Source organism: Canis lupus, chromosome 7 (genome assembly GCF_011100685.1).
Source record: "Canis lupus familiaris isolate Mischka breed German Shepherd chromosome 7, alternate assembly UU_Cfam_GSD_1.0, whole genome shotgun sequence".
In the NCBI taxonomy this organism is placed as follows: Eukaryota; Metazoa; Chordata; class Mammalia; order Carnivora; family Canidae; genus Canis; species Canis lupus.
In genome coordinates this window covers 17,135,822-17,160,510 of record NC_049228.1, presented here as the reverse complement: position 1 = coordinate 17,160,510, position 24,689 = coordinate 17,135,822, and the positions used below count along the sequence as shown (strand labels likewise).

The 24,689-nt window shown below is 41.0% G+C and overlaps 1 protein-coding gene across 3 annotated transcripts in view; it reads left to right on the top strand.

The window, feature by feature from the left end:
* COLGALT2 (collagen beta(1-O)galactosyltransferase 2) overlaps nucleotides 1-24,689 on the top strand; it is a 115,597-nt gene that overhangs the window by 78,495 nt on the left and 12,413 nt on the right. For all 3 annotated transcript variants that reach the window (XM_038542283.1, XM_038542281.1, XM_038542282.1), the window contains exons 4-7: nucleotides 141-275; nucleotides 4,177-4,381; nucleotides 10,704-10,823; nucleotides 21,382-21,458. In XM_038542283.1, coding sequence (XP_038398211.1) covers nucleotides 141-275; nucleotides 4,177-4,381; nucleotides 10,704-10,823; nucleotides 21,382-21,458 — 537 coding nt within the window. The remainder of the gene's footprint in view (nucleotides 1-140; nucleotides 276-4,176; nucleotides 4,382-10,703; nucleotides 10,824-21,381; nucleotides 21,459-24,689) is intronic.

Below are 24,689 nucleotides of genomic sequence, written 5' to 3'. Positions count from 1 at the left end.
TTTCAGTAAGGAGAATATAAATAACTGGTTCCATGTCTCATGAGCAAGTTTCTGTGATACTTCAGAAGTGTTGGGTTAGTCTTGAACCCAGTACAGAAAATTATTTTTTTTACCTGATTATTATCCTTTTCTTTTTCTAGTTCATAGATGTTGACAACTTCCTGACTAATCCACAGACCCTCAATCTAATGATTGCAGAAAACAAAACCATTGTGGCACCCATGCTGGAGTCTCGGGGCTTGTACTCTAATTTCTGGTGCGGAATCACACCTCAGGCAAGTCTTCTGGCTAATGAATTAAGGCTATCGGGTTTAACAAGGCAGCCATGTATCAACCATAGCACCATTTGCCTTTTTCTTCACTTTTTCCTTTGATACGTGTGTGTCATGGTGTTACAGAAGCAAGGACGTTCAGGAAAGGTGGTAAACTCAGGTCTAATGCATAATCCAATGAGTTCTTTTGTATTAATGAATTAGGAAGAAATTTTTCTAATGAGCTTAGTCTTAGAAGCTTTAACTTAAACATTAGAGCTTATACTTTTTTCCTCTCCGATTCTGAGATTCTTTTTTTTAAATAGGATTTTTTGGTTGTTAAAATATAAGAACACTACAGAAAATTTTGGAAATGGAAAACAGTAAAAAAAAAATTGGGTGACTCCCCACCACTCTAACATCATGGATAGCAGCACGTGGTTAATAACTATATCATCAAGTAGCTATAATGCAATTTACATAACCATTCTCATAGTTTGAAATTATTCAAATTGTTTGCAACTTTTAACTATTATAATGACCATGATTACTAATGTACGTTTTTCTGTATTTAATATTATGTCCTTAGGACAGCTGCTTAGAATTAGAATTACTGAGTTGTAGAGTGTAAATATTTTGATGACCTTTGATATTGTTGCCAAATTTATTTCCAAAGATATCTAATAATCAGAACTGCTATGGTAACTGGTTTTTACAAAATTCAAGTGAAAGACAAAATTTTAAATTTCCATCATCTCTCTTTTTCATTGTAAAACCTTCGAAGTCCAGAACTCTATTACAGCGAATGCTTCTGGCTGATTGTATTTTTAATTCTCTATTTAATAAATTAGATAAAGAAATAAATTAAACTGATCAATGTAGTATATATCCGTACAGAATAAAGCCACACCAAGGGGAAAAAAATGCAGGTTAAATGTGTTCTTATATGCAAAGGGCTAAAATTTGAGTCCCTCTTTTATATTTAATTTGGTTTTGGATGCAGAATGAGTCTGGTGGTGTGCTGATAAATGTTTAATAACTGGCTTTCTGTTGGGGAAAAGCCCTGATTGGTTGCATTTGCCAGTTTTGATAGTATAAGTACTCCCACTATGCAAACAACTTAAATGTTGAAGTGAGGGAAAGGTTAAGTAATTGCAGTGTAGCCACTTGGAGATATAATTATTAAAAATATACAAAGCTGCTGCCTGTGGTATTTTAGAATGGTGGGAATTAACATGATTTTTTTTAACAGATTTTAAGCTACCAATATGTCAACTGGCCTAGAAAATTTCTGAAAATTTAACAAACAGTAACTCTAGTGCACTGCTGGATGAGCCATTCCTTTTTAGTTATGATTATTTCCTGCAGTTCCAAGAGACTTTGAATGCATGTTATCCACATCTCTCTTAAGGAGACGTTAAGTTCATATTTATAAAAGACATTTAATTCCTTGGGAAGAAAGTGTTTTATTAAGTTCATTTAAATTCATACACTCTCAGTTAATAATCTGCAGTGTTTCACATAGTACAACCACTGGAGGGCTGTTTTTAATGAGTTATGCATCAACACCAGGAAAAAAGGGTGGATTACCCTAGTAACTGCAGCCTCTAGGTTTTTATTATCTCCTTATTTGCTTTAATCATTAAAAGCAAACAGGAGAAATGTGCTCACTTATTTTGCACAGTGAAATAGAGAGCAACTTAGGGGCAATTCTAGTTTTTCTCTATCTTTTTTTTGGCTTTCTACCATCCTCAGTCAGGCTTCTGCTAGCTAGTGCAGGAACAGAAACAGCCAAAGACTTCATAGGCTAAAGACAGGCCCTGGTTTGCAGAGACTTCAAACACATCCAAAACAAAATGACCATGGTGTTGTCTGGCCAAGAATAGGAATTACTGCCAAATCATTCTTTTTTTTTTTTTTTGTCAAGAAAAGACACATCTGTCACCTATGCTTGTCTGCAGGAGGCATATTCATCCTCTCTCTCTTTCTTTTTCTCCCTTATTTTTTCTGTTTCCTTCCACTCACCCTGAGGATATTCAATGATTCATTGTTATGAGTTTTCCAAACCTTCTCATTCTGAGAATATTGTTCCTAAGTAGTCTAGAACTTTGTATTTGACATGAGTTCTTGGGCAGTGCTGCAAATAACCAGTGTTTCCTTTATCCCCTGGAAGAATGCTCTATAAATTGAAGGATGTTAAACAATCCTTAAGTTAAAGGCTAGGAAAATATTGTAGTAATAATGATACTTCAATAATGAATTACAGTTGTCAGAGTCTCTTCATAGATCTTATCACATCATCCATTCTACCACCTGTGAGAGAGACCAATCAGCTATTATCCCATTTTTCAGGAGAAGAAAGTCAGCTCAAAGAGGTTAAGTGTAGGCTGAGACAAACAACTAAAGGAAGGTTAGGATGACCATAAAACTCACATCTCCCCCTCTGTTATTATGTGGTCAGTGTTAGGGTGAGTTCAGCTAGAACACCTGCCCAGGCCCTGAAGGAGACATCAGAGAGGTAGAGGAGGCTGCAGGGCCTAATGGGTGGGTCCTGACATTGCAACAGAAAATGTGACCATAAAATAAGGTGACTGCTTGATGAACACGTGAGAAGTTCTCTATCCACTGAGTACTGTGCCCTTCAGAGTGCTGGCTCACACTCATTCGCCTAGAACATTTTTGGAAATGCCTTTCAAAGCTTCCACATGCATTTAGCATCTTCATACATACATCATACCATCTTCCTCTTTTCTGGAACAGATGTGAGTTTTGGCAGTGGTCAAGTTACAATTGGTACCACTGACGTGTAAGCTCCAGTGGACTCCATAGTTTGTGAGGGTTCAGATTGGGGATGTCTATTTTATCCCTAAATCTCCCGCATCTAACACAAGTACTCAGTTGATGTTTTTTGAATGAACAGTTAAGTCTGGGGAGAACACAACCTGGGTTATTCCAAGCCAGTGTGTTCAAAACCACAGAGTAAGGAGATTGGTTGTCCTGTGTGCTCATCCAGAAGGACTTTTCAAAAGCCAAATCCCCAAAAGAGTATGGAGCAGTGGTGGCTTCACCAGAAGACTGAATAAGGAACTGTGTGAATAAGGAACCCCATTTGTAGGTGTACTGGAGTACTACCTATTGCATTAAAAATATTAGCCGTGCAATGTAGTAATTTTAAGATTAGCCAATATTTTTTGATGCTTTCTTGGTGCTTGGCACTACTCTAAGCATTTTTCAGATTTTTACCTCACCTAATTTTTACCAGCAACCGCATGGAGTAAATGGTTCCATCATTCCTGGTTTACGGATGAGGACATAGGCACAGCAAAGTTGAGCCACCTGGCTGATACCTATAGACAATAGGTTGCTGAGGTGGCATTTGAACTCATGTAGCCAGATGCCAGAACCTGTCCTTTTAACTACTCTGTCCCACCACTTCTTAATACTTCCACTTTGTATCTAATTGTACGTCAGCATAATATATACTTTTATGAGATCATTAAATCCAGAGATACGCTGAAACCAAAATTATTTCTTTTTTTTTAAAGATTTTATTTATTTATTCATGAGAGACCCAGAGACATAAGCAGAGGGAAAAGTAGGCTCCCTGCAGAGAGCCCAATGCAGGATTCAATTCAAGATCCCGGGGTCATGCCCTGAGCCGAAGACAGATGCTCAACCGCTGAGCCACCCAGGTGTCCCAAACCAAAATTATTTCTGATCACAAGACCCTGTGTTATTTTCTATGCATATAGCACCTCTTGAGCTCCACTGGAAATTCATAGGCCAAGATAAGGAGAATGGAAGTGACTTTGCTTGAGGACTTCTCCTTAACTGGTGGTAACTTAGAAGGAGTGAGCCTAGCAGAAGACTGGAAAGATGAAACCCTCAGGTCAGAGGACAAAGGCCACCTGTGTCTGTCTTACAGGGCTTCTATAAACGGACCCCAGACTACGTTCAGATTAGAGAATGGAAGAGGCTGGGCTGCTTTCCTGTCCCCATGGTTCACTCCACCTTCCTGATTGACCTCAGGAAGGAAGCCTCTGACAAGCTGATGTTCTATCCGCCACACCAGGACTATACCTGGACCTTTGATGACATCATCGTCTTTGCCTTCTCTAGCAGGCAAGCAGGTACTGTTTGTGTTTGGTTGTACTGTCACCATGGAAACACTGCCAATAACCAGCTCCTTTGTTTTGTGCATCTTCTCATAAAACTGTCCTATAGAAAGCTTTTCCCCCCCCAGGTAGTATTAGAGACCATTGTTTGCAATAACCACACCAGCACACTCCTTGTTGCTGTCCCTATGAGCACCAATGACCAAGAGCCACTCTCTCTGGACATCCACTCTCTCTGGAAATCCACTTTCTTTTGTTTTTGAGTGCTGGAGAGACAGTGCTGGTGATGGCAGCCATGAGCAGGTGATAGGTTCTCTGCAGTGCCACTGCATCATTTTGTTGACTATAGGGATTTGTTTCATTAGGAGCCTCTGACAGAGGCCCAAAACAACACTGGCAAAGACCTCAGACTTTAAAAATCTAAGTTTATCTCTTAAACAAGTCTGAGCCGATATAGTGACTCCGTTCCCCATAGTGTTCAGAGACTTGGGCTCCTCTGTTACTTCTCCGTCCTCCGTGAGTATCATCCTTAATCACATTGTCCAAGCTATCTCATTGGAATGGATACATTCTAGCCATTGAGTAAATGCTGGAGAGGGAAGGGAGTCCTCCATTTAAGGAGTTGAACATACCATGTCCATGCATATCCTCTTAGCTAGAACTTAGGTACAGGTCAACGCGTAGCTGTAAGCGGGGCTCAGCATGTGCTCTTTATTCTAAGCAGTCTAAAGCCCAGATTTCTTACTTTAAAGGAGGAGGGGACAGATTTATGGAGGCAACCAGCAGTCTGCCACAGTCCCCATGAAAGGAAAGGTAGAGCCGATGATCTTTCAAGAACTACTGGGAAGCATTTCCAGTGGGTCCCGCAGGTTTTTGAACAAGACAAGTCAGTAGGAGGGCAAGTGACTTCTCTTGTGACACCCTGCACGTGAAGCCAGGGAGGATTTAATTCACTGTGGCAATTCAACAGGAAGGTACAGGACATTCCTAAAGCAAAGCTGTATTCTCAGGGTCATTCAGACCTTCCTGAGAGAAGTCGGGTCCCATTATCAATGAGTCAGAAATGTGCCACTTAAACACTAGCAAAAGTGAGCTTAGGAACCAGGCAGATGGCGAATAGACTCATGTGGCCATATAACTTATGGTGGATGAGATCAGGACCCCAGGCAGTTGAGGCAAGTGAGAATGTTAATACGAATTCAAGCTAAAACTCACCCATCAGGCATCTTTAAAGCTATAGGTGTTCCCATTCATTAGTTGTGGACTTGGTAGGAATGAGAATATCTGGTGGGAATGCAGAAAACTGATTATTTCCCCTTGGCTGCTAGAGCCGTATAGACCCTTTGACCAGGTGTAGGCATTCTTTTTTTTTTTTAATTTATTTTTTATTGGTGTTCAATTTACTAGCATACAGAATAACCCCCAGTGCCCGTCACCCATTCACTCCACCCCCCGCCCTCCTCCCCTTCCACCACCCCTAGTTCGTTTCCCAGAGTTAGCAGTCTTTACGTTCTGTCTCCCTTTCTGATATTTCCCACACATTTCTTCTCCCTTCCCTTATATTCCCTTTCACTATTATTTATATTCCCCAAATGAATGAGAACATTATAATGTTTGTCCTTCTCGGTTTATGTATACAATGGAATATTACTCAGCTATTAGAAATGACAAATACCCACCATTTGCTTCAATGTGGGTGTAGGCATTCTTTTAGCCCCATGTCAGGGCGGAAACAGGGTTCTTATCCTCATCTGGATTGAAAGTTTCTATGAAGGTTCTTGGGTCGATGTTAATGGAAACTGCCTCTTTTCAATTGGTCCATGATTTGCTCTGACTTCTCCAGGATGGGAACCAGACTCAGGACCTTGGCATTCCTTTGAGTTGTGCCAGTCCCTTTGCTTCCGAGCTTGCAGTAAGGATGTTTCAAGAGAGTGAACTATTCACAATTACAGCAATGGTCCCTTGCCTCACAGAGTCCTCTTTGATAGTCATTACATAAGGTGGTATTGTGATCCATGCACTAAATTATTAAGATTTTTTTTTTTTTAAACCAAGAACTGGATTTGGGGCTGGAAGAGTGACACGGGCTGGATAAGATTTTTTTCAGCTCTGTCCTTTGCTTGGCCTATTCACTCAGACTTCATTTTTTGTGGGTCAGACTCCCATAGGCCTTCCCAGGACATTGAAAACAGGTGGAAAGGCCCAAATCTGTTTTGTTTTGTTTTGTTTTTAAGAAAATAAAGGAGAGGGAACCAACACTCTAGGCCTTGCCTTCATTCCTGGCATCATGTTAGGCTCCGTGTTACTTGGGGAGACAAGATCTTCACATGTGGAAATATGAGTAGTAGTTGTGAAAAAAGGAAATCCAAGGATCACATTGGGGGTATAAACTATGAACATGTCAGGAGTCAGGCAGGAAAGAATGACTGTCATTTGGGGGAATGAAAGAGCTTTCCTGACAGTCCTTTGGAGATCCAAATCAAAGCACTTCGCTTCTCCCTTGCAAGAGTCTTGATGAAAGATGATTTGTGTTCTCTTGTTCTCACTCTGTGAAGCTCCCTAGCTGTGTTTCATCCATTGAAGCATCATTTGTTAAAAGTCCAAAAGGCAATAAAGGGTAGACGTGTACTTGGCAGGACCATCTAACCACAGACCTTGATCCTTAACCTTTCACTTCTGACTCCAATCATTGCCACATGGAGGCTGATGAATGAGAGAAGAAGCAATCCAAGTGTGCTGGTTCGCTGGGGAGTGGCTGCTGATCTAGCCCCAGAGGAGAGAGCACGGGGGTCATAGACGAGTCTCTGTGGCTACAGTGAAGCCAAGGTCAGGAGTTCACTTGCCACTGTGGCCAGGGATGTGGGCTTTGTACCATGGCCACAGGAGCCATCTCTGGCGCCAACTCATCATCTTCTGAACGTCTGCTGTCAAAAAAGGCAAGAGATGTGGGTGACGGGCAGGGAGATCTGCCTCCTGCACATCACTGGTGATAATCAGAAATGCTTCCCATGTGCAAGGATGGCAACTCAGAGTTATTACTGGTTCCGAGGCTTGGCTTTAGAACCCTGGGCAGATAGAAAGATACTTGGCATTGGCTCTTTAGGGACAAAAGTTTCATGCTAATGACTTACTGTATGAGCTTGGAGAAATCATAGCCCCTCTGAATCTGATGTGTCATCATCAAGGATAAAAATAAGCGTATCAATCCGCAGCATTAAGGTACTATGTAAGTACAAGAAAATGTTTGACATTTTCACAAGTTCAGAGCTTCGATATAGAGTTTCATTTACCATTCTTTTTCAAAGGTGAAGAAAATTGTTTTCTCCAGAAGTAACTTTCACCGAGAGTACCAGATTCCTTTATAGGCCTTAATTATCAACACATTTCCTTTTAAAATTTTTATATTTTATCAAACTATCCATGCACATAGTTGAAAAAGCTCAAAGGGTCCTCCAGGGTTTATTATAAAATCAGAAGTCCCCTGCACATCACCCCCCTGTACCATCATGTCCCTCTTCTAGAAGACAGATAACTTTTAAACTCTAACAGATGATGAGAGAATTATAATATTATATCCATGTTTCTAACTAATACGCTCATGTTGCTACTTCTTGATTCTCTGGATTCACTTTAGACATCATCTATTGGCTGTCCACTATAGAAGACAAGGATTTAGCTCTCTGTCTTCTCTGTGCCCACTCAGGACAAACACATTTTTCCCAACTCCCAGTCCTCTTGATAGAATCACATGGTAATTTAAGATAGGTCAGTGGCCAGTGTTTTTTGTTGTCAGAGTTATGCAAACCTAATTCCAAGCTGAGCCACTTTTCAACTATAGTTAGTTTTCCTTCCATATTCAACATAAAAATGGACTTTTTCTTTTGCTTAGTTTTATTATTCCTAGTACAATCTAAAACCAAGCCCTGATTGTCTAAAACCCCTGTTAGAATGGTCAGATTTGTGAGATGTTCTTGTTGCATATTTGTTAAGATGTCTCTCCTGGAGCCTTTTTTTTTTTCTTCAAGATTTTATTTATTTATTCAGGAGAAACACAGAGAAAGAGAGAGAGAGGCAGAGACAAAGGCAGAGGGAGAAGCAGGCTCCATGCAGGGAGCCCAATGTGGGACTCCATCCCAGGACCCCGGGATCATGCCCTGAGCCAAAGGAAGACACTCAACCACTGAGCCACCCAGGCACCCCTCTCCTTGAGCCTTCTGATGTACTCTTATCTGAGTGGTGCCAGTCCTATCCACCCCAACCTAGGATGCCCCTTCTTGTCCTCTCTGTGTTGATGCTCCTGTCAATTATGTCTTACTTCCTCCGTGTTTTCCATGATCCGCCTCATCCCTTCTTCCTTCCCCTTCTCCTTCCACATCAGCTAGTCACTTTTGAGAAAGTGTGAGGGTAAAGTAAATACTTACAACCTTGCTTGTGTGAAAACGCTTTCTTGTCGCTTCACGTTTGATGGACAGCTTGGCTAGGTCTCATCTCCTCTTTTTACTGAAGCTTTGGAAAGCTGAGTAGTAAAAGGATCTACCTCATTAGGATTGAGAGGCAAGCTAACCATGAAATTGTTTCCCTTTCATTTCCTGATCTCATCATGATTTTGTAAGGGGGTACATTTTGGTTTGAAGCTCCTCGGAAGCATTCGTGAAATTAGAACTAAATCACAACAAGAAGTTTGGAAGGACCTCAAACACGTGGAGGTTAAGGACCATCCTGCTAAAAGATGAAAGGGTCAACCAGGAAATTAAGGAAGAATTAAAAAGATTCATGGAAACTAATGAGAATGAAGATACAACCATCCAAAATCTTTGGGATGCAGCAAAAGCAGTCCTAAGGGGGAAATACATCGCAATACAAGCATCCATTCAAAAACTGGAAAGAACTCAAATACAAAAGCTAACCTTACACATCAAGGAGCTAGAGAAAAAACAGCAAATAGATCCTACACCCAAGAGAAGAAGGGAGTTAATAAAGATTCGAGCAGAACTCAACAAAATCGAGACCAGAAGAACTGTGGAACAGATCAACAGAACCAGGAGTTGGTTCTTTGAAAGAATTAATAAGATAGATAAACCATTAGCCAGCCTTATTAAAAAGAAGAGAGAGAAGACTCAAATTAATAAAATCATGAATGAGAAAGGAGAGATCACTACCAACACCAAGGAAATACAAACGATTTTAGGAAGCATTCGTGTGGACAAACAGTAGAGGTTTTGAGTTCACTTGGTAAAGCAAGAGAAGTGACGGCACTTGCTGGACCAGAGGCAGATTCAGTAAAGGGGAGGCTGAAGGCCCTTTTCTTTCCCCATTCTTCTCTGTTAATGCCATGAGACAGCTTCACGTGATTTGGCAGGTGACATAGCTAACTGGAGGAAATTTCATCTGTACAGCATAGAGAAGTCACTATGCAGGTAATTCTGTCTCTGGAAAGCAGAAATAATTATTGCAATTAACAAGTCAGAAGCTTGGACCCACGGACCAGAGCTTGGCAGACTTATCCTTGTAACTAAGCAATCTTTTCAGTAGTTGGGACTGTCAGTGGTTGGATCGCTATGAGTCCATCTTGATTCCTATATTCCTGGCTATCTGGTTAAACAGAGATGCTGCACAGCTCTTGGAGTTAGCCATATAGGGCCTGGAAGCCAGTGTTGAATACAAGAGGGCTGGGGCATTTTTCTGATATGGTCACACTGCAGGTTCTTACCAGGACTTGAAATGTAGACTTTTTTGTCCTTTTATGAATCTGTTACACAAGTTTCATGTCTGCTGGTTGACTCCAAATCCGTGCCTGCTATGAGAAGAGATAAAACCATGAAGAGCCATGGAGAATTCTAAATTTCTTTCTTTCTTTTTTTTTCTCCAAATGCCTAGATTTAGCTTTAATCATCTGTCAGCCTCACAGGATTTTCCTGTTTGCTTTCATATCAAATGTGGATTTTATTCCTCATTTTCTTGTTATTTCCTGTAGGCAGATTACAGTGTTCCATTCTGTGCTCTGGAATGGGAATTCCTTGCCTGTCCTTGATCCCTTCGTGCCTTTAGTGTTCCTTTCAGACCACGAGTATGCTTTTTCTTCAGAAGGAAAAAAAATCAATTTCCTCTGAGCTGAAGAATGGCCCATGGTTTTTATTAGCCTCCAATGCTGTGTTAAATTTTCTTAATAAAGAGCATTTTTGAGGTCTACAGACGGTGTCTGAAACAACTACTGTTCAGTTTCAGGGCCAGACTCAGCTTCGGCCACAGTCCAAGCTTTTTTCCCTTTACTTGTCTCTCGAGAACTAAGAACTATGTTTTCTGATTGATTGCTTTTATCTCTCTCTTGGGTTCTCAGGCATCCAGATGTACCTCTGTAACAGAGAACACTATGGCTACCTGCCCATCCCCCTGAAGCCCCATCAGACCCTGCAGGAGGACATCGAGAACTTCATCCATGTGCAGATAGAAGCAATGAGTAAGTGACCTGGGAGACTGGGTGATGATGGCTCTTGTTCCATTGCCACCGTGACCATACCAGCTACTTTCCCCCCTCCCACGACTGAGATCTCACAGCCATCAGGCTGCTATGGCTGAAACATAGCCATTCATTTGTTCATTCACCCTTAAACTTTTCCTATGTGACAAATGAATATGACAAGCTCCTTAAGGAGCTTCTGACACAGGTGGCGAGCTGGGCACACAGGAAAGACATCTCACATGATGTCCTAAAGGCTCTGATGGTGATTTGCGGTGTGGATTTAAACTCTAAACTTTCACTGCTTTCTAATTATATGACTTTGGAAAAGTAATCTAACTTCCTTCGCTGTGAAATGGACATAAAACCGTAGAGTTTGGGAGCAAATTCTCTATGATATATGTAAAACGTTCAATAACAATAATTATGATTTCAACTTAATAATAGCTTATCATGTAACAGATACTAGGCTTAACATTTTTTTTTGTCCATGGTCTCATTAGTCCTTACAACAATCAAGGAAAGGGTTTTTGTTATCTCCATATTACAGACGAAGAAAATGAGGTATAAAAGATGTCAGTAACTTACCCTAAATCGTTTTGTTAAAGAAATGACAGATTTGGATTTGAACCAGTCTTGCTATCTGCAAAGCTCATGTCCTTAAACACTGCATCATTATTGCCTCTGGGTCTAGCATGGTGTCAGAACCAATAAATGTTCAACGATCAGTTGCTGTACTAATTATGATGTATAATGTGCAGTGGTGGGTAAAGGAAGAGGTAATGGATAAGCCCTGCCCAGGGGAGGATGTTGGAAATGACTTCCCAGAGGAGGGAATGTTTGCAGTTCATTTTCACACAGCATCTGAGGAATTCTGTTGTTCATCACGGGAGTGTAGGAGGTGTGTGTGTGTGTGGGCAGTGAGGATGGTTGGGGAGGCAGAGCAGGAAGTGAGACTGGAAAGTGGGCAGGAGCCCAGCCAGAAGAACCTCTAATGTATAAGAAGGTGTTTAGACTTTTCCTGAAATGAGGGGACCTCTTAAAGAGATTTGTAGCAGAGGAATGTCTGATTGAAATCTGGATATAGAAAGGTCACTCTCTTGGTAAGAGAAGTATGGCTGGAGCAGGGTGGGACACTGGATGGCTGGTCTCAGGCCAGAGGTGAAGAAATAATTTTGGACATTACATGGTAAAAGAGGCAAAAGATGGGGAGGATCTGAGCTAGGGCAGGCCTGGGGGAGTGGAGAGAAAGGAAGAGATTAAGAGAACCTTGTAACACAGGCTTGAAGGGACTCAGCCAAGAGTCTGTGGCTTAGCAAAAGGGAAGCAGAGAAAAACTTCTAAGTTCCATCTTGAGTGCTTTGGGATAGCTGTAGGAGTTTTAAATGGTGTAGAGCACTTAGAATAAAGGAGACATTTACAAATAAAAATCATGAGTTCATTTTTAGGCCCATTGAGTGGCCTGTGAATATCTATTTCCTGCTGCCCATCTTCAGAGAATAAATGCCTTGTTCATCCTATTTGTCTTGAGGTGTAGTCCTTTGCCGGTCACCTAGGAGGCTCCCAGTAAATATTTGTTGAATAATTGAGTGAATAAATGAAAGACTGAGTTTAGGTTGAAATGTCCAGTGAGTAGATGGAGAGATGAATCTATCAAGCTTAATGACGTTCATCTGAGATTCATCAATGAGATATTGTGATATCACAGCATTTCAATAAACCACGAGTGTGAGATGTGGAAGGGCATTCAGGTAAGATAAAGACTGACAAGAAGCTCAATGGGTTTTTTTTTTCAGCTAATGCCCATAACAAGGATGGTTTCAGAAAAGGTTGAATCAGAATTCAAAGTGTTTGAGAAGGGACTAAGAAGCAAGGAAATAGAGAAAAAGCAGATTTTCTTTTTTTAAGAGCTATGGTTGGGACCCGAAGGTAAAAAAAACAATAATAATTTAAAAGATTAATCAGAAGATTCCTTTAAATAGCAGGCTCGCCTACTGAATTTACATAAACTTCTGTTTGCAAAATATCAGTCAGCTCAATATACCAGAAGCACAGCAGTGGTGCTGAGCAAAGTATATCCATAGACTATACTTGGAATGAGGAGAGAAGCACTCCTACCATCACAACCTTTGCATGCTGATGTGCATGTGAGTTTGTAAGCCATTCAGTCTTTAGTCATCTCAGTGTCCCTGTGTTTGAAAAAGGCAACAAGAGACATTATTGTTCTCTAAGTATATAGAGAATAATAGGGATGATGAACAAAAAAATCCAGCATTTGTTGGGTATTGTCTTTTAGCAACCATTTCTTGAAAGAAGATAAATTGTTGGGGTGGGGGATGGATGGTGGAGAATAAGAATTGAATAGGGAGCTGGTTCATTCTGACAGTATTTCTTAAACCAGCTCTTAGGAATTTCTTTTGTGAATTTCTTTAATACGCACTATTTCTGCCTGTTGTCTATGTTCTAGACAAGAGTGGTATCTTACTGCCTTGTATCCCAAGCACCTAGCACAGTGCATGACATACAGTTGGTTCCAAACAAATATTTGCTGAATGTATGACCAAACAAGTAAAAGAATGAATAAGGGAATGCACGAAAATTATACTGCAAAGAGCATTGAATCTGAATCCAGAATAATTAATTTCAACTCAAGTTGTCGCTTATGAAGGGAGAGTTCACCTCTCCGAGCTTTAGTTCCTCTATCTATAGAGTGAGGATAATAGCGTTTACTTTGCAGGGGTGGAAGAGGCAAATGAAATGATGTACATCAACTCCATAAAATATTGAAGCATTGCTGTTATTATTAGGACTCACTTTGACTCTTGGTAATGTGCTACCCCTTACCGCCCCTGTTTCCTGGCCATCAGACTTGACTCCAAGTAGAGGTCGACTCAGAGATGGCCAGTAAGAGCCTTGCCTTCTCTTGTTGTCCCCATAGAACTGAGAGCACAGAAGCTTCTCTGTATGTAGAAACACACACATTGTCAGTAAAGTTTTTAATTATTATAAATTACAAATACACATAACACCATGCTATGCAAGTAGAATTCATCTGAGAAGAACCTGTAATTGGTAGCTGTCATTATTGATCTCCCAATGCAGACCAACTCTAATGCTAGACACTTTATATATGGTGTTTTATTTAATTCTTCTATTTATCTTCTTTAGCTATAATTTTGTTAAAATTTCAGATTCTGAATTTTAAAAGGTAGAACATAATTGAAGTAAGAAAAATAATTAGACAAATAAATGTTTGAGGGTAATAACACAGAAATATAGACTGGAAGCCCCTGAAGGATTAAGAAAAGGATTAATAATGAAATCATACCTGTCAAGTATCCTCAGGAAAGATGAGCCAGATGTTGAAAGCATCTGGCACAGCATCTGGAACCCAATGGGCAGTAAAGAAATGGTTGCTAAAAGACTATACCAATTGAAGCATTAGAACAAGAATTATATTTATGTACAAACATTGTCTTTTTACAATCAATGAGTCACTCTATCAAGGTACTGAATATTCAACACATTTTAACCAATTCTCTGTTTGGGATATATATATTTAACTGGAAACATAGGGCAAACACAAAAAAGATCCTAATGATGCAGTATAGTGCTTTGTAAGAGGAGCAGATATAAAAGCAGTTGGAATTTGGAATAGGAAGAAATTGCTGTAGGCAGGTGTATTCTAGGAGAGATTCAAGTCCTGGTGTTTCTCAAGCTGGACTTTGCTAGTATGAAGTTTAAACAGAAGGAGTGATACAGTGAGGACACTATAGGCAGAGGAAGAAGACCCAGCAAAAATATCACTCAAAAAGCATTCTCACTCTGGAAGAGAGTTGGCTTTGAATAGTAGAAGAAAGTAAAATTTGAGGGTTGGGGTGGCTTAATTGTTGTGGCCCTTGAATTTCCCAGCTAAGACAGAATGCCCATCCTAAAAGCAGTAAGGAGGCAAGGAAGTTTTTAGAAGAGAGAGTCAGGCTTTAAGTACTTATTAAACACTTACTGTATTCCATGGATTGTTCAGGATGCTGGAGATACAGCAGTGAGCAAAACCAGCAGAAGCTCCACCATCAATGAATTTATTTTTTAAAAAGATTCTATTTATTAATTCATGAGAGACACACAGAGAGAAAGAGGCAGAGAGAGAAGTAAGCTCCATGAAGGGAGCCTGATGTGAGACTCCATCTCCGGACTCTGGGATCACGCCTTGAGCCAAAGGCAAGACGCTCAGTTGCTGAGCCGCCCAGGAATCCCCATGAATTTATATTTCAACACAGAGAGATAGACAATATATCAGTGGAGCAGCCACATGGATGTTTGGGGAAAAAGTGTTCCAAGCAGAAAGAACTAGAGGGGCATCTGGGTGGCTCAGTTGGTTAAGCGTCCAACTCTTGATCTCAGCTCAGGTCTTGATCTCAAGGTCATGAGATCCCACACTGGGCATGGAGCCTACTTAAAAACAACAATAACAAACAAACAAACAAACTACAGAGACTGTTAGGAGAGCTTGTTGGCAGAGCCAACAGGACTTACAGAGACCTGGATGAAGCTAATGAAGGAGGGGAAGGACTCCAGATGACACCAGGACTTTGGCCTGGCATACCACTTAATAAAATGGGAAAAGATTTGAGGAGGGAAATTTTAGTCATGTAAGCTTATGATATTTTTTTTAAACATCCCAGTGGAGAAGTTAGGAGATATTTGGATGTGAGTCTGGAGTTTAGGGAAGATACTCCAGCTGGAGACAGACATTTGAGAGTCATCAGCATTAAAAGGACATTTTAAGTCATGGAACAGTGTGAATTATTTAGTAAAAGATCATAGGAAGAGAAGAGGGAAGGGAAGAGGACAGATCCCTGAGGGAGACAAACAGCCAAAAAGCTAGAAGGAAAAATTGAGAAGTGTCTCAGGAAGGAGCCAGATGCTGCTGAGAAGTCCAGTAAAAGGAGGATAGGGAATTTAACATTGTTTCTGTCAAGATAAAGATCTGTGATGACCTTATAAGAGCCACTGCAGTGCAGTAATGGGGACCCAAGCCCATGGGAGTAGGCCAAAGGGAAGACAGTGGAGATATGAGAAAATGGAATCTTGTTGTGATGGGGATAGAGAAATAGGATGGTGGTTAAAAGGGAATGAGAGGTCGAAGGAGAGATTGTTTTTTTTTTTTTAAGATAGAATTTTAGCATATTCATACATTGAGAAGAAGGATCCAATATATAAGGAGAACTGGATGATGCAGAAGAGAAGAAAGTAGTGTAAGGCCGAAGTCTTTGAAACAGCAAGAGGAAAAATAAGAAAAGAAAAGAAAAGAAAAGAAAAGAAAAGAAAAGAAAAGAAAAGAAAAGAAAAGAAAAGAAAAGAAAAAAAGCAAGAGGCTTTGTAATCTACGATGGTATTGGTGTTGTCCTGGATGGGAACAGAGATGCTCCTTTGCAGAGGGGAAGGCAGCAGGTCTAGGTACAGATGCAGCTGGGTTTGTGGATTTGAGGCGGAAGGAAAAGGTAGGTCTCATTTGAATATTTTCTTTATGAAATATGTAGTACATCAGTACGATACTGGAGATGTCAGGAGAGAGGACAAGGCATAAAACAGATCTCTTGGAGAGTGGGAAAGCAAATTTACTATGGAAGCATAGTTGCATCATTTGGCAGTGCTGAGTGCCAATGTGACATCTGTGGTTGTAATTTTAAACTGATTCAGTCAACACAATTGTGTGAATTTCTCTCGCAGTATTCTTGGTGCTAAGTAAGTGGATAACCAAGTTTAAGCAGGATTGGGATTTTACCAAGCAAGAGCAATGGAAGCAAATCAAGAGTCTTTACAAGGGGCTGTGGACTGTGGGCCACCGGGGTCGGTGAAGGATCTCAAGATGGCTGGGTGAAAACTTGCTCTGAAAACCATTGACTGGGTAGCTTTTGGGGAGATCATACCCCGAAACCGGAAGGCCATTGCCAACTCCCTGAAATCCTGGAATGAGATGCTTACCTCCAGGTTGGCTACTCTTCCAGAGAAACCACCTGCTATCTACTGGGCTTACTACAAGGCCAGTGTGGCAAAGGCTGGCTTGGTAGATGACTTTGAGAAGAAGTTTAATGCCCTGAAGGTTCCTGTGCCAGAGGATAAATACACTGTCCAGGTGGATGCTGAGGAAAAAGAAGATGTGAAAAGCTGTGCTGAGTTTTTGTCCCTCTCAAAGGCCAGGATTGAAGAATATGAAAAAGAGCTGGAGAAGATGAAGAACATAATTCCATTTGATCAGATGACCATTGAGGACCTGAATGAAGTCTTCCCAGAAACCAAATTAAACAAGAAGAAGTATCCCTATTGGCCTCACAAGCCAATTGAAAATTTATAAACGTGAGGAGAAAGCCCTGGCCCTCATATCATAAATGTTGGACATTAAAAATAATGATACGGTGAAAAAAAAAAAAAGAGTCTTTACAAGGGGTAGTTCGAGTGCCAGCCCAAGAAATCTATGTTGGGTACCAATGGGCATGAGGACATGAAAGAGGTGATGGATGCAGACATGGTAGTGGGTCACTGAAAGAACGATTGTTGGTGCAGGACCTAGAAGCCCTGTTGGGTACATCACCACGCTGAAGCTAAAGTTTTAAGAATGATGGCAGGGACAGCGAGACTGTGAGCCAAAGGCTGTCATCATCAGTGGCTGAGGAGGCGTGACTATGGGGCAGAGGGTGCTCAGATACACTTCAAAGAAGCTGGGGGTTTGATGGATGGAAGGGAAACAGTTTGGGAGTGAGTCAGGGGAGATGAGAAAAATCAACTTCTACACTGAGGGGTGAAAGGGAAGCAGTGTCCTCCAAGGAAAGCCAGGTTTTGGCTAAAATAAAAAGATGAAGAGACATTCAGAGAAAGGAAGGGACTTGCAATGTCAAAGAGTTGATGAATTATAGCTGGAGCTTCAGAGAGCAGAGTGAGGAGCTGGGGTAGGGTGCGAGACGGGGTGGAGCACCAACTACGGCACACCGGAAGCACTGTGCCCATCACTCTACACATACCTACTCACTTCATATGTTAGGAGCCATACGAAAATTTGGGAATGTGCTTCTTGTACAGAAAATTGCAGGATGAATGACAGGAGGCTAGATCTTATAAAGGTGAGAGAAGCCAGTGGGTTATATGAGGCATGAGGGGATTGGTCTTGCAAGCCAGAGCCTGAGGTGATGGGAGATCTTAGGTGCCCATTCCCAGTAACAACATTCTGGAGCCACAGAATGTCATGTAAGGATTATTAAGACTATTGGACGTAAAGTCAGAAGGTCCAATAATCATACCAATCACTCACTATTTGATCTTGGGCACCAATTACTATTTGACTGTGGGCAAGTCTACGTCTGGGTGGGTCTCAATTTCTTTATCTATAAAAACAAACAACCAAAAGATAAATGAAAATAAATGATGTTGTGAATATGAAAGCACTTAATAAATTGCAACATGTCGGGTGCGACTGTTGTGGTTGAGAATAGCGTTGTCCTTGAAGATCATTTTGGCAATAGTGTGTGTAAGGAGTGCATGAGAATTAGAAAAATTTTAAAACAGCCCAAGCAAGGGGGCGCTTGGGTGGCTCAGTCGGTTAAGCATCTGACTCTTGATTTTGGCTCAGGTCATGATCTCAGGGTCATGAGATCAAGCCCCGCATTGGCTGAACGTGGAGCCTGCTTAAGATTCTCTCTCCCTTTACCCCTCCCCACCAGCTCGTGCTCTCTCTCTCTCTACAATTAATTAATTAATTAAATCACATACGCACAAAAATTATCCCAAGCATGGTGAGTGAGGATCTGAGCTAGGGTGGTGGCTGCAGCAATTGAAGAAGTTCAGGAAAACTTCAGGATTATACTGAAATGACTATGATTTAATTAGGATTTGGTACAAGCACAATCTCTCAAATATTTTGGGGCACGTGTCTGGGCTGGTGCCTTTTACGCTGGATGGTGTGTGCTCCAGCATAGACAATAGAAAAAGCAACAAGTGTTGGTCACCCAGAAGCAAAGACTTAGCTAACTGAGCTACTGTGAACTTAGCCCAGTCACCAAGGCCAGCTTGATGCCAATGGCTACCAAGGACTAACTTTGGGGGCAGGCTGAGTAGGAGTAAAGGGTTCAGGAGTCAGACTTGGGTTCAAATACCAGCTCCATCAGCTCTGTGACCTTGGGCAAGTTATTTAAGGCTTTGTTTCTTTATCTGTAAAAATAGGGACACTTGTACTTATCCCATGGTACGTGTTGTGAAAATTAAATAACTGTGATTATATATGTCAAGAGTGTAGCTCAGAGTTCAGTGAATAATAAAATCTCTATAATAGTAGCTATAATTATTATTCCTAGGTCATGAAACTATCCAGGAGCCAATGGACATATTGTCTCAATTGGTGTGGCACAGTGAGAGACTATGTCTGGAAGGGATTCAATGAGGGATTGATAAATTATGAACCATAGAGTCAGAAATGACCCCATACCAAAACTGGGATATACCTAACCTTCAACTTTGATGAAACAAAGACACATCCTTTCTCCTTGCACAGTAAATTTCTTAGGTCTAACTTGTATCATTCCCTGCCTTTCCCTGTGGCTTAGCTCTATCTTCAGTAACAAAACCTAGGCATATTTCTCATATTTTTGCTCAATGGTGGCTTTCAGGAGCCAGCCACTTGTGGCTTGTGGGGGACACTTGTCCTGTGAATGCAATGACTGTCCATGTTTGATGAGAGCAAAGTGGCTAAAAGCAGTCTCTTTGGCCAAAATGTTAAAGCCACACAGCCCATGTGAGTGCCAAACAGAGACCAACAGCGTGAAAAGGGTAACTCAAAATATAACCCCCTCCCAGCCCCAAGACCCAACGAGGGAGAGCCAGACAGCTCCTCAAACAACATTGTGAACAAAAAGGAGTTTGTATGTTAAGTTTCTTTCTCTTAAAAGCCCTACTCTGTACATGGTGGCTCCTCAATCAATATTTGTTGATTTAAAAAAATTAATGAGGAATGGGGTAGAGCAGAAAGGAACAAAATATGCTGGGCTTCTAATGGAAACAGAAACACATGCACCGTATATTACAGAAATGTGACCATAGGGGTCAGGGTTGAGGTAATGAGACCAACTCTTGTGTTTGGCTTAGGAAACCTGTCTCACTACCTTCTAGAACTTCACATCAGTCGATCGTAAGTGAAACTGGATGTCATGGTTTCTCTTTAATATCCCAGGGAAGGGTAAGTCAAACAAATAATATTCTTTCGACAGTATCTCAGAAGGATGAAGAGGTTGCGCTGGGATATCCAGTAGTGACTCACAGGCTTCATACAGCAATGGAGTATTTCTTGCTATGCAAAGTCCGCAGTGGTCTTGGCGTCCTTCCGGGCAGCTGTCCTCCATATGTTGGCACATCATTCTAGGCTGCTTCAAATGTGTGGCTTCTCCGTTATCAACATCTGCTACTGTGACCATTGTGGTGGGCCAGGGCAGAGGTGGAAAGAGGGCTTGGAGAGCTGAGAAGCAGCAGTTCACAAGGCCATGACCAACTTTAAGGGTGAGGAAATGATTCCTCTCATCTGCCTGGAACAGGAGAGATGGGTACTGCTGAATAGTAGTGATGGCCATCACCACCTCAAACCACCTCAAACCACCCGAGCGACCAGCTCTCACTGTGTTTTCTTTGTATTACCCCTTTAAGGAAAATCAAATGAGTATTTTGGATTTGCAATTCCAGAAGTCTTCAAGACCTTTCCAGATTCTCCACTCAGCATTGCTACCCAACTTTCAAATGTATAGTTTGTAGTGAAAACTTTTTTTGGAGTATCAAATAAATAAATCTTTTATTGCTTAAGATGCAGTGTCCCTCCCACCTGGAAATTTACCTGTTAGCCCTGTCCCAAGTTTTGGGATGCGGGCTGGCCCTCAAAGGCGAGTTCCTGTTAAAATAAAGGACCTTTTGCATACCTGGAGCTAAATCTGCCTGGATGGGATAAAAATAGTCCCAGACTAGTCCCCTTTAAAATATACAGAGAACACATTATTTAGAAGAAGTCTGGCCTACTTTCGAGGTCTTTCATTATGAGCCACAGCAAGTAACAGCTTAAAAGTTACTGAGTTTTTACTCTGTCGCTTTACTGTGGTGAGTGCTTTACATGCATGTCTCATTTAAATTTCACAGCACCCTAAGAGATATGCTTTTATTATCTTGATTTTCCACGTGGAGAAATAGGCTTGGAGAAGTCACTTAACTCTTCCAGACCTTCACAGATCAAGTTCAGACCCAGATCATCTGACACCAGAGCCTTCACTCTTACCCTTTTACCCTAGACTGACTCCCATCACTTATGGAGATAAGTCTTAAGGGAAATGGAGCAAATATTGCAGTCTGCATATAAGTGTTCTGGAAACCATCAGGGTTCTTGTGTAGCTGCTCAGTCCTGGAGCACTGCTGAGCAGTTAACCCCTGCCTCAGATATCCAGGTTGTGCTCCTAGACATCAGGCGTGTGGATGGAGTTCTGTTCACTGAGTCTTTCACTAACAAAGCACTCTGTGTGTTTCTTGTGTCTTCCAGTTGACGGTCCTCCAGTGGAACCCTCTCAGTTTGTTTCAAGTGTCCCAAAATATCCAGACAAGATGGGATTTGACGAGGTAGGAAAGATGTCTGTGTGCACATGTGCACACAGGTACATGTGTACGGTGTGATTACATGTTTGTATTGGAGTGAAGCTTGATCATACATCTGAGAGCCAGCAAAACTGGCTTGGCTGCTAAAAAGGCACTGAGGTCTTGGCAAAATGACCTGGTATTTGTTGTGTCTCAGCTTTCTTACCTTAAAAAAGGAGCATTTGGGACCTGTCTGGCTTCGTCAGTGCAACATACAACTCTTGGACTCAGGGTTGTGAGTTCAAGCCTACAAAAGAAAGGAAGGAAAGAAAGAGAGAGAGAAACTGATGTAATATTGTTTCAACTATAAAAAAGTTTTTTTAAGGAGCATCATAGCAAAATCCTTAAGTTAGAAAGAAGTTACTATTTAATCATGAGTGAATTTTATATATTCTAGGAGCAGATATTGCTATATTTTGTAAACCTTTTTATCAAGATTCAAGGGTAAGGAGGATATGTGTTTTAAGGATTGGAGGACCTTAACTTTTTTCCGAGTGGATAGAAACTATTCTGGAATGGCCAGTGCTTTATTTTCTCTGTGCTTTTCTTCCATGGAAAAATGTTGAGGACAGGGTTGAGAGGAAAAAGAAAAAGGAAAAAAGAAACCTGTTGTAAAATTCTGCCTTTCAGTGGGCAAGAATTCCATAATAGCACTCCGAGGGCCATATTTATTATAAAGTTTTGATTGCATGAAGAAGGAAGCAAGATTATAAAGAATACCTCTCTTGTATTACACACAACAGCTTCTTGGGAATACCCCAAGTATGATTCCAAGTCACTGAATCTTTTGTGGGTCTCTTATGTCATATAGCTCCATTGAAAGAAAAGGCTTTATCATTTTGTGCTATATAATACATGTCCATGAAGTACAGCCATCTAAAGCTGTTGGCATGGGCATTGGTATTTCTTTTATAAAATTGACATGGATCTGGGCTTCGGTAATGGGAAAAAGTATTTCATGAATGTTAAGTAGAAAAGAGTTAGGTAGCAGCTATGATGCTGTTTCCACAGAGAGCAGAAGGAGAAGAGATGATTTTCATGTGGGGAGAGGAATTAGAATCAAGTGCAAATAATTTTTAAAAAACAATTGAGGCTGCAGAAAAGTCTGGTCCACATCACTCCCTGTACCAGCTTCCACTTCTTACTAGAACTGTCCTTCCCTGCAACCCTCATCATCTCTAGGTGAAAGAACCCAAGTGTCTTTACCTACATTCATTCTTCTGTTTAAATACATTCCTATGAGAACCAAACTCAAGGAAATCTAATTGGACAAAACCAGGGTCTTCTCTCTCTATTCCTCCCTTTGGATGTAAGGACTGGGTCACCCCTAGAAGTTTTTTAAAAAATGGCAACTGTAAGAGGTGATGCAGGTGCAGGAAATGACTACCCTGGGCTCTAGAACAAAGATACGATGGTGGAAAGGAGATTTTCAGAGGCCTTTTCAGTTCTCCCAGTACTCCATGACCTTGGTGGTGGTGTCTGGGCTGCATTTGGCTAGGTGGTTCTTTCTTGTTTGCTATTCACTAAGTATGAGCAAGCCGTCTGTGTTTTTCCTTCATGGCTACGACTTTTACTGCACTTGTCCTGGAAGAAACTGGGACTGAATTATTATTTACTAAAGTCTTCCCAGACTAGCGGTCTCTGGTTTGAGGGGACTTTTTGTTGTATTTCTGTTCGTTTTTGTTTGTTTGTTTGGGTTTGTTTTTGTTCTCCTGGAGTGACCTTGGGTAGCTCCATGTACTCACATGAGGAAATGCCCTTTTCTTTCCATATCTTTTAAAATTGTGGGATGAAACATGGCCCATCACAGTGTGATTCTAAACAGGAAAAGCATGAAATGTAAAAGAATACAACCCATTAAGTTATGAAGTCCCAAGTAACAAGGCAAACAGAGGTACCACAGAAATTATGTTTAAAAAAATTACTCAGGTAACCAAGAGAAATAATGACATCATGATGCACCGAATTCACTTTGCCCTAAATCAGGTGGATAGTTTCTTTAAAGAGGACATCTTATTTTCCCATAAGTTTCTTTGCCCAGAACTTTGTAAGTGGATGGAAATGAGAATATTTCAGAAGAAAAGTTTGAAATTTTAGTGTAATTTTTGATCCAGTAAAACATAGAACATATTGACGATTGCATTCAGAATGGCTATATGAACCAAAGCTTCACCCCCAGTAAATTCTGAACCCCAGGCTGGTTACAAGACAAAGTAAGACATAGTTTCTTCTTTTTTCTGAACACAGCATAAAGCAAGCTTTATCTAAACAACATATCATAGACTTTTTATTTTTTATTTTTATTTTTTAAAATATTTATTTATTTACTTATGATAGACATAGAGAGAGAGAGGGAGAGAGAGAGAGACAGGCAGAGACACACAGGCAGAGGGAGAAGCAGGCTCCATTCCGGGAGCCGGATGTGGGACTCGATCCCGGGACTCCAGGATCATGCCCTCGGCCAAAGGCAGGTGCTAAACCACTCAGCCACCCAGGGATCCCCTATCATAGACTTTTTAAAAAAGATTTTATTTATTTACTCATGAGAGACACAGAGAGAGGCAGAGACATAGGAAGAAGGAGAAACAGGCTCCCCACAGGGAGCCTGATGCAGGACTCGATCCCAGGACCTCAGGATCACGATCTGAGCTAAAGGCACATGCTCAACAACTGAGCCACCCAGGAGTCCCTATCATAGACATTTTAATCTGTGTTATACTTGGGAGAGAAGGTTGTTCAAATTCCTCTTTTACAAACAAGGGAAGTGGACCCCAAAGCATTCAATGTCTTCCTCAGAGTCATCTGGGTGATTAAGTCAGGATGAAGTCAATGTCATCTAACTTATTCCTGTGGGTTTCTTATTTTTCATGCTATGTGTTATCAGTATTTCTTGCTGGCAGCTGAAGTCTCTTACTCTTGGAGGACTAGTTTAATGTTCAAAGTGAGTTTGTTACTGCTTGTAGCAAAAGGACTTCATGAATACACGTATTTACATGTGATAGCATTAGTGAGTCTTTAGTTACTTCTGTGACTCCTTAAATCTGAGAGTAGTCAGGACAGTCTCACTATCCATAACTCCCTCCAGTGGCTTCATGATATGTATGTGTTTAGGGCAGTCTTCAGGAATTTAGGGGCTAAGCTGAGGGGCTACAGATGGACCCAGCCCTAATGGGAAGAAATCTGAATGCATATTTTGGGGGACTTCAAGGATTAGTG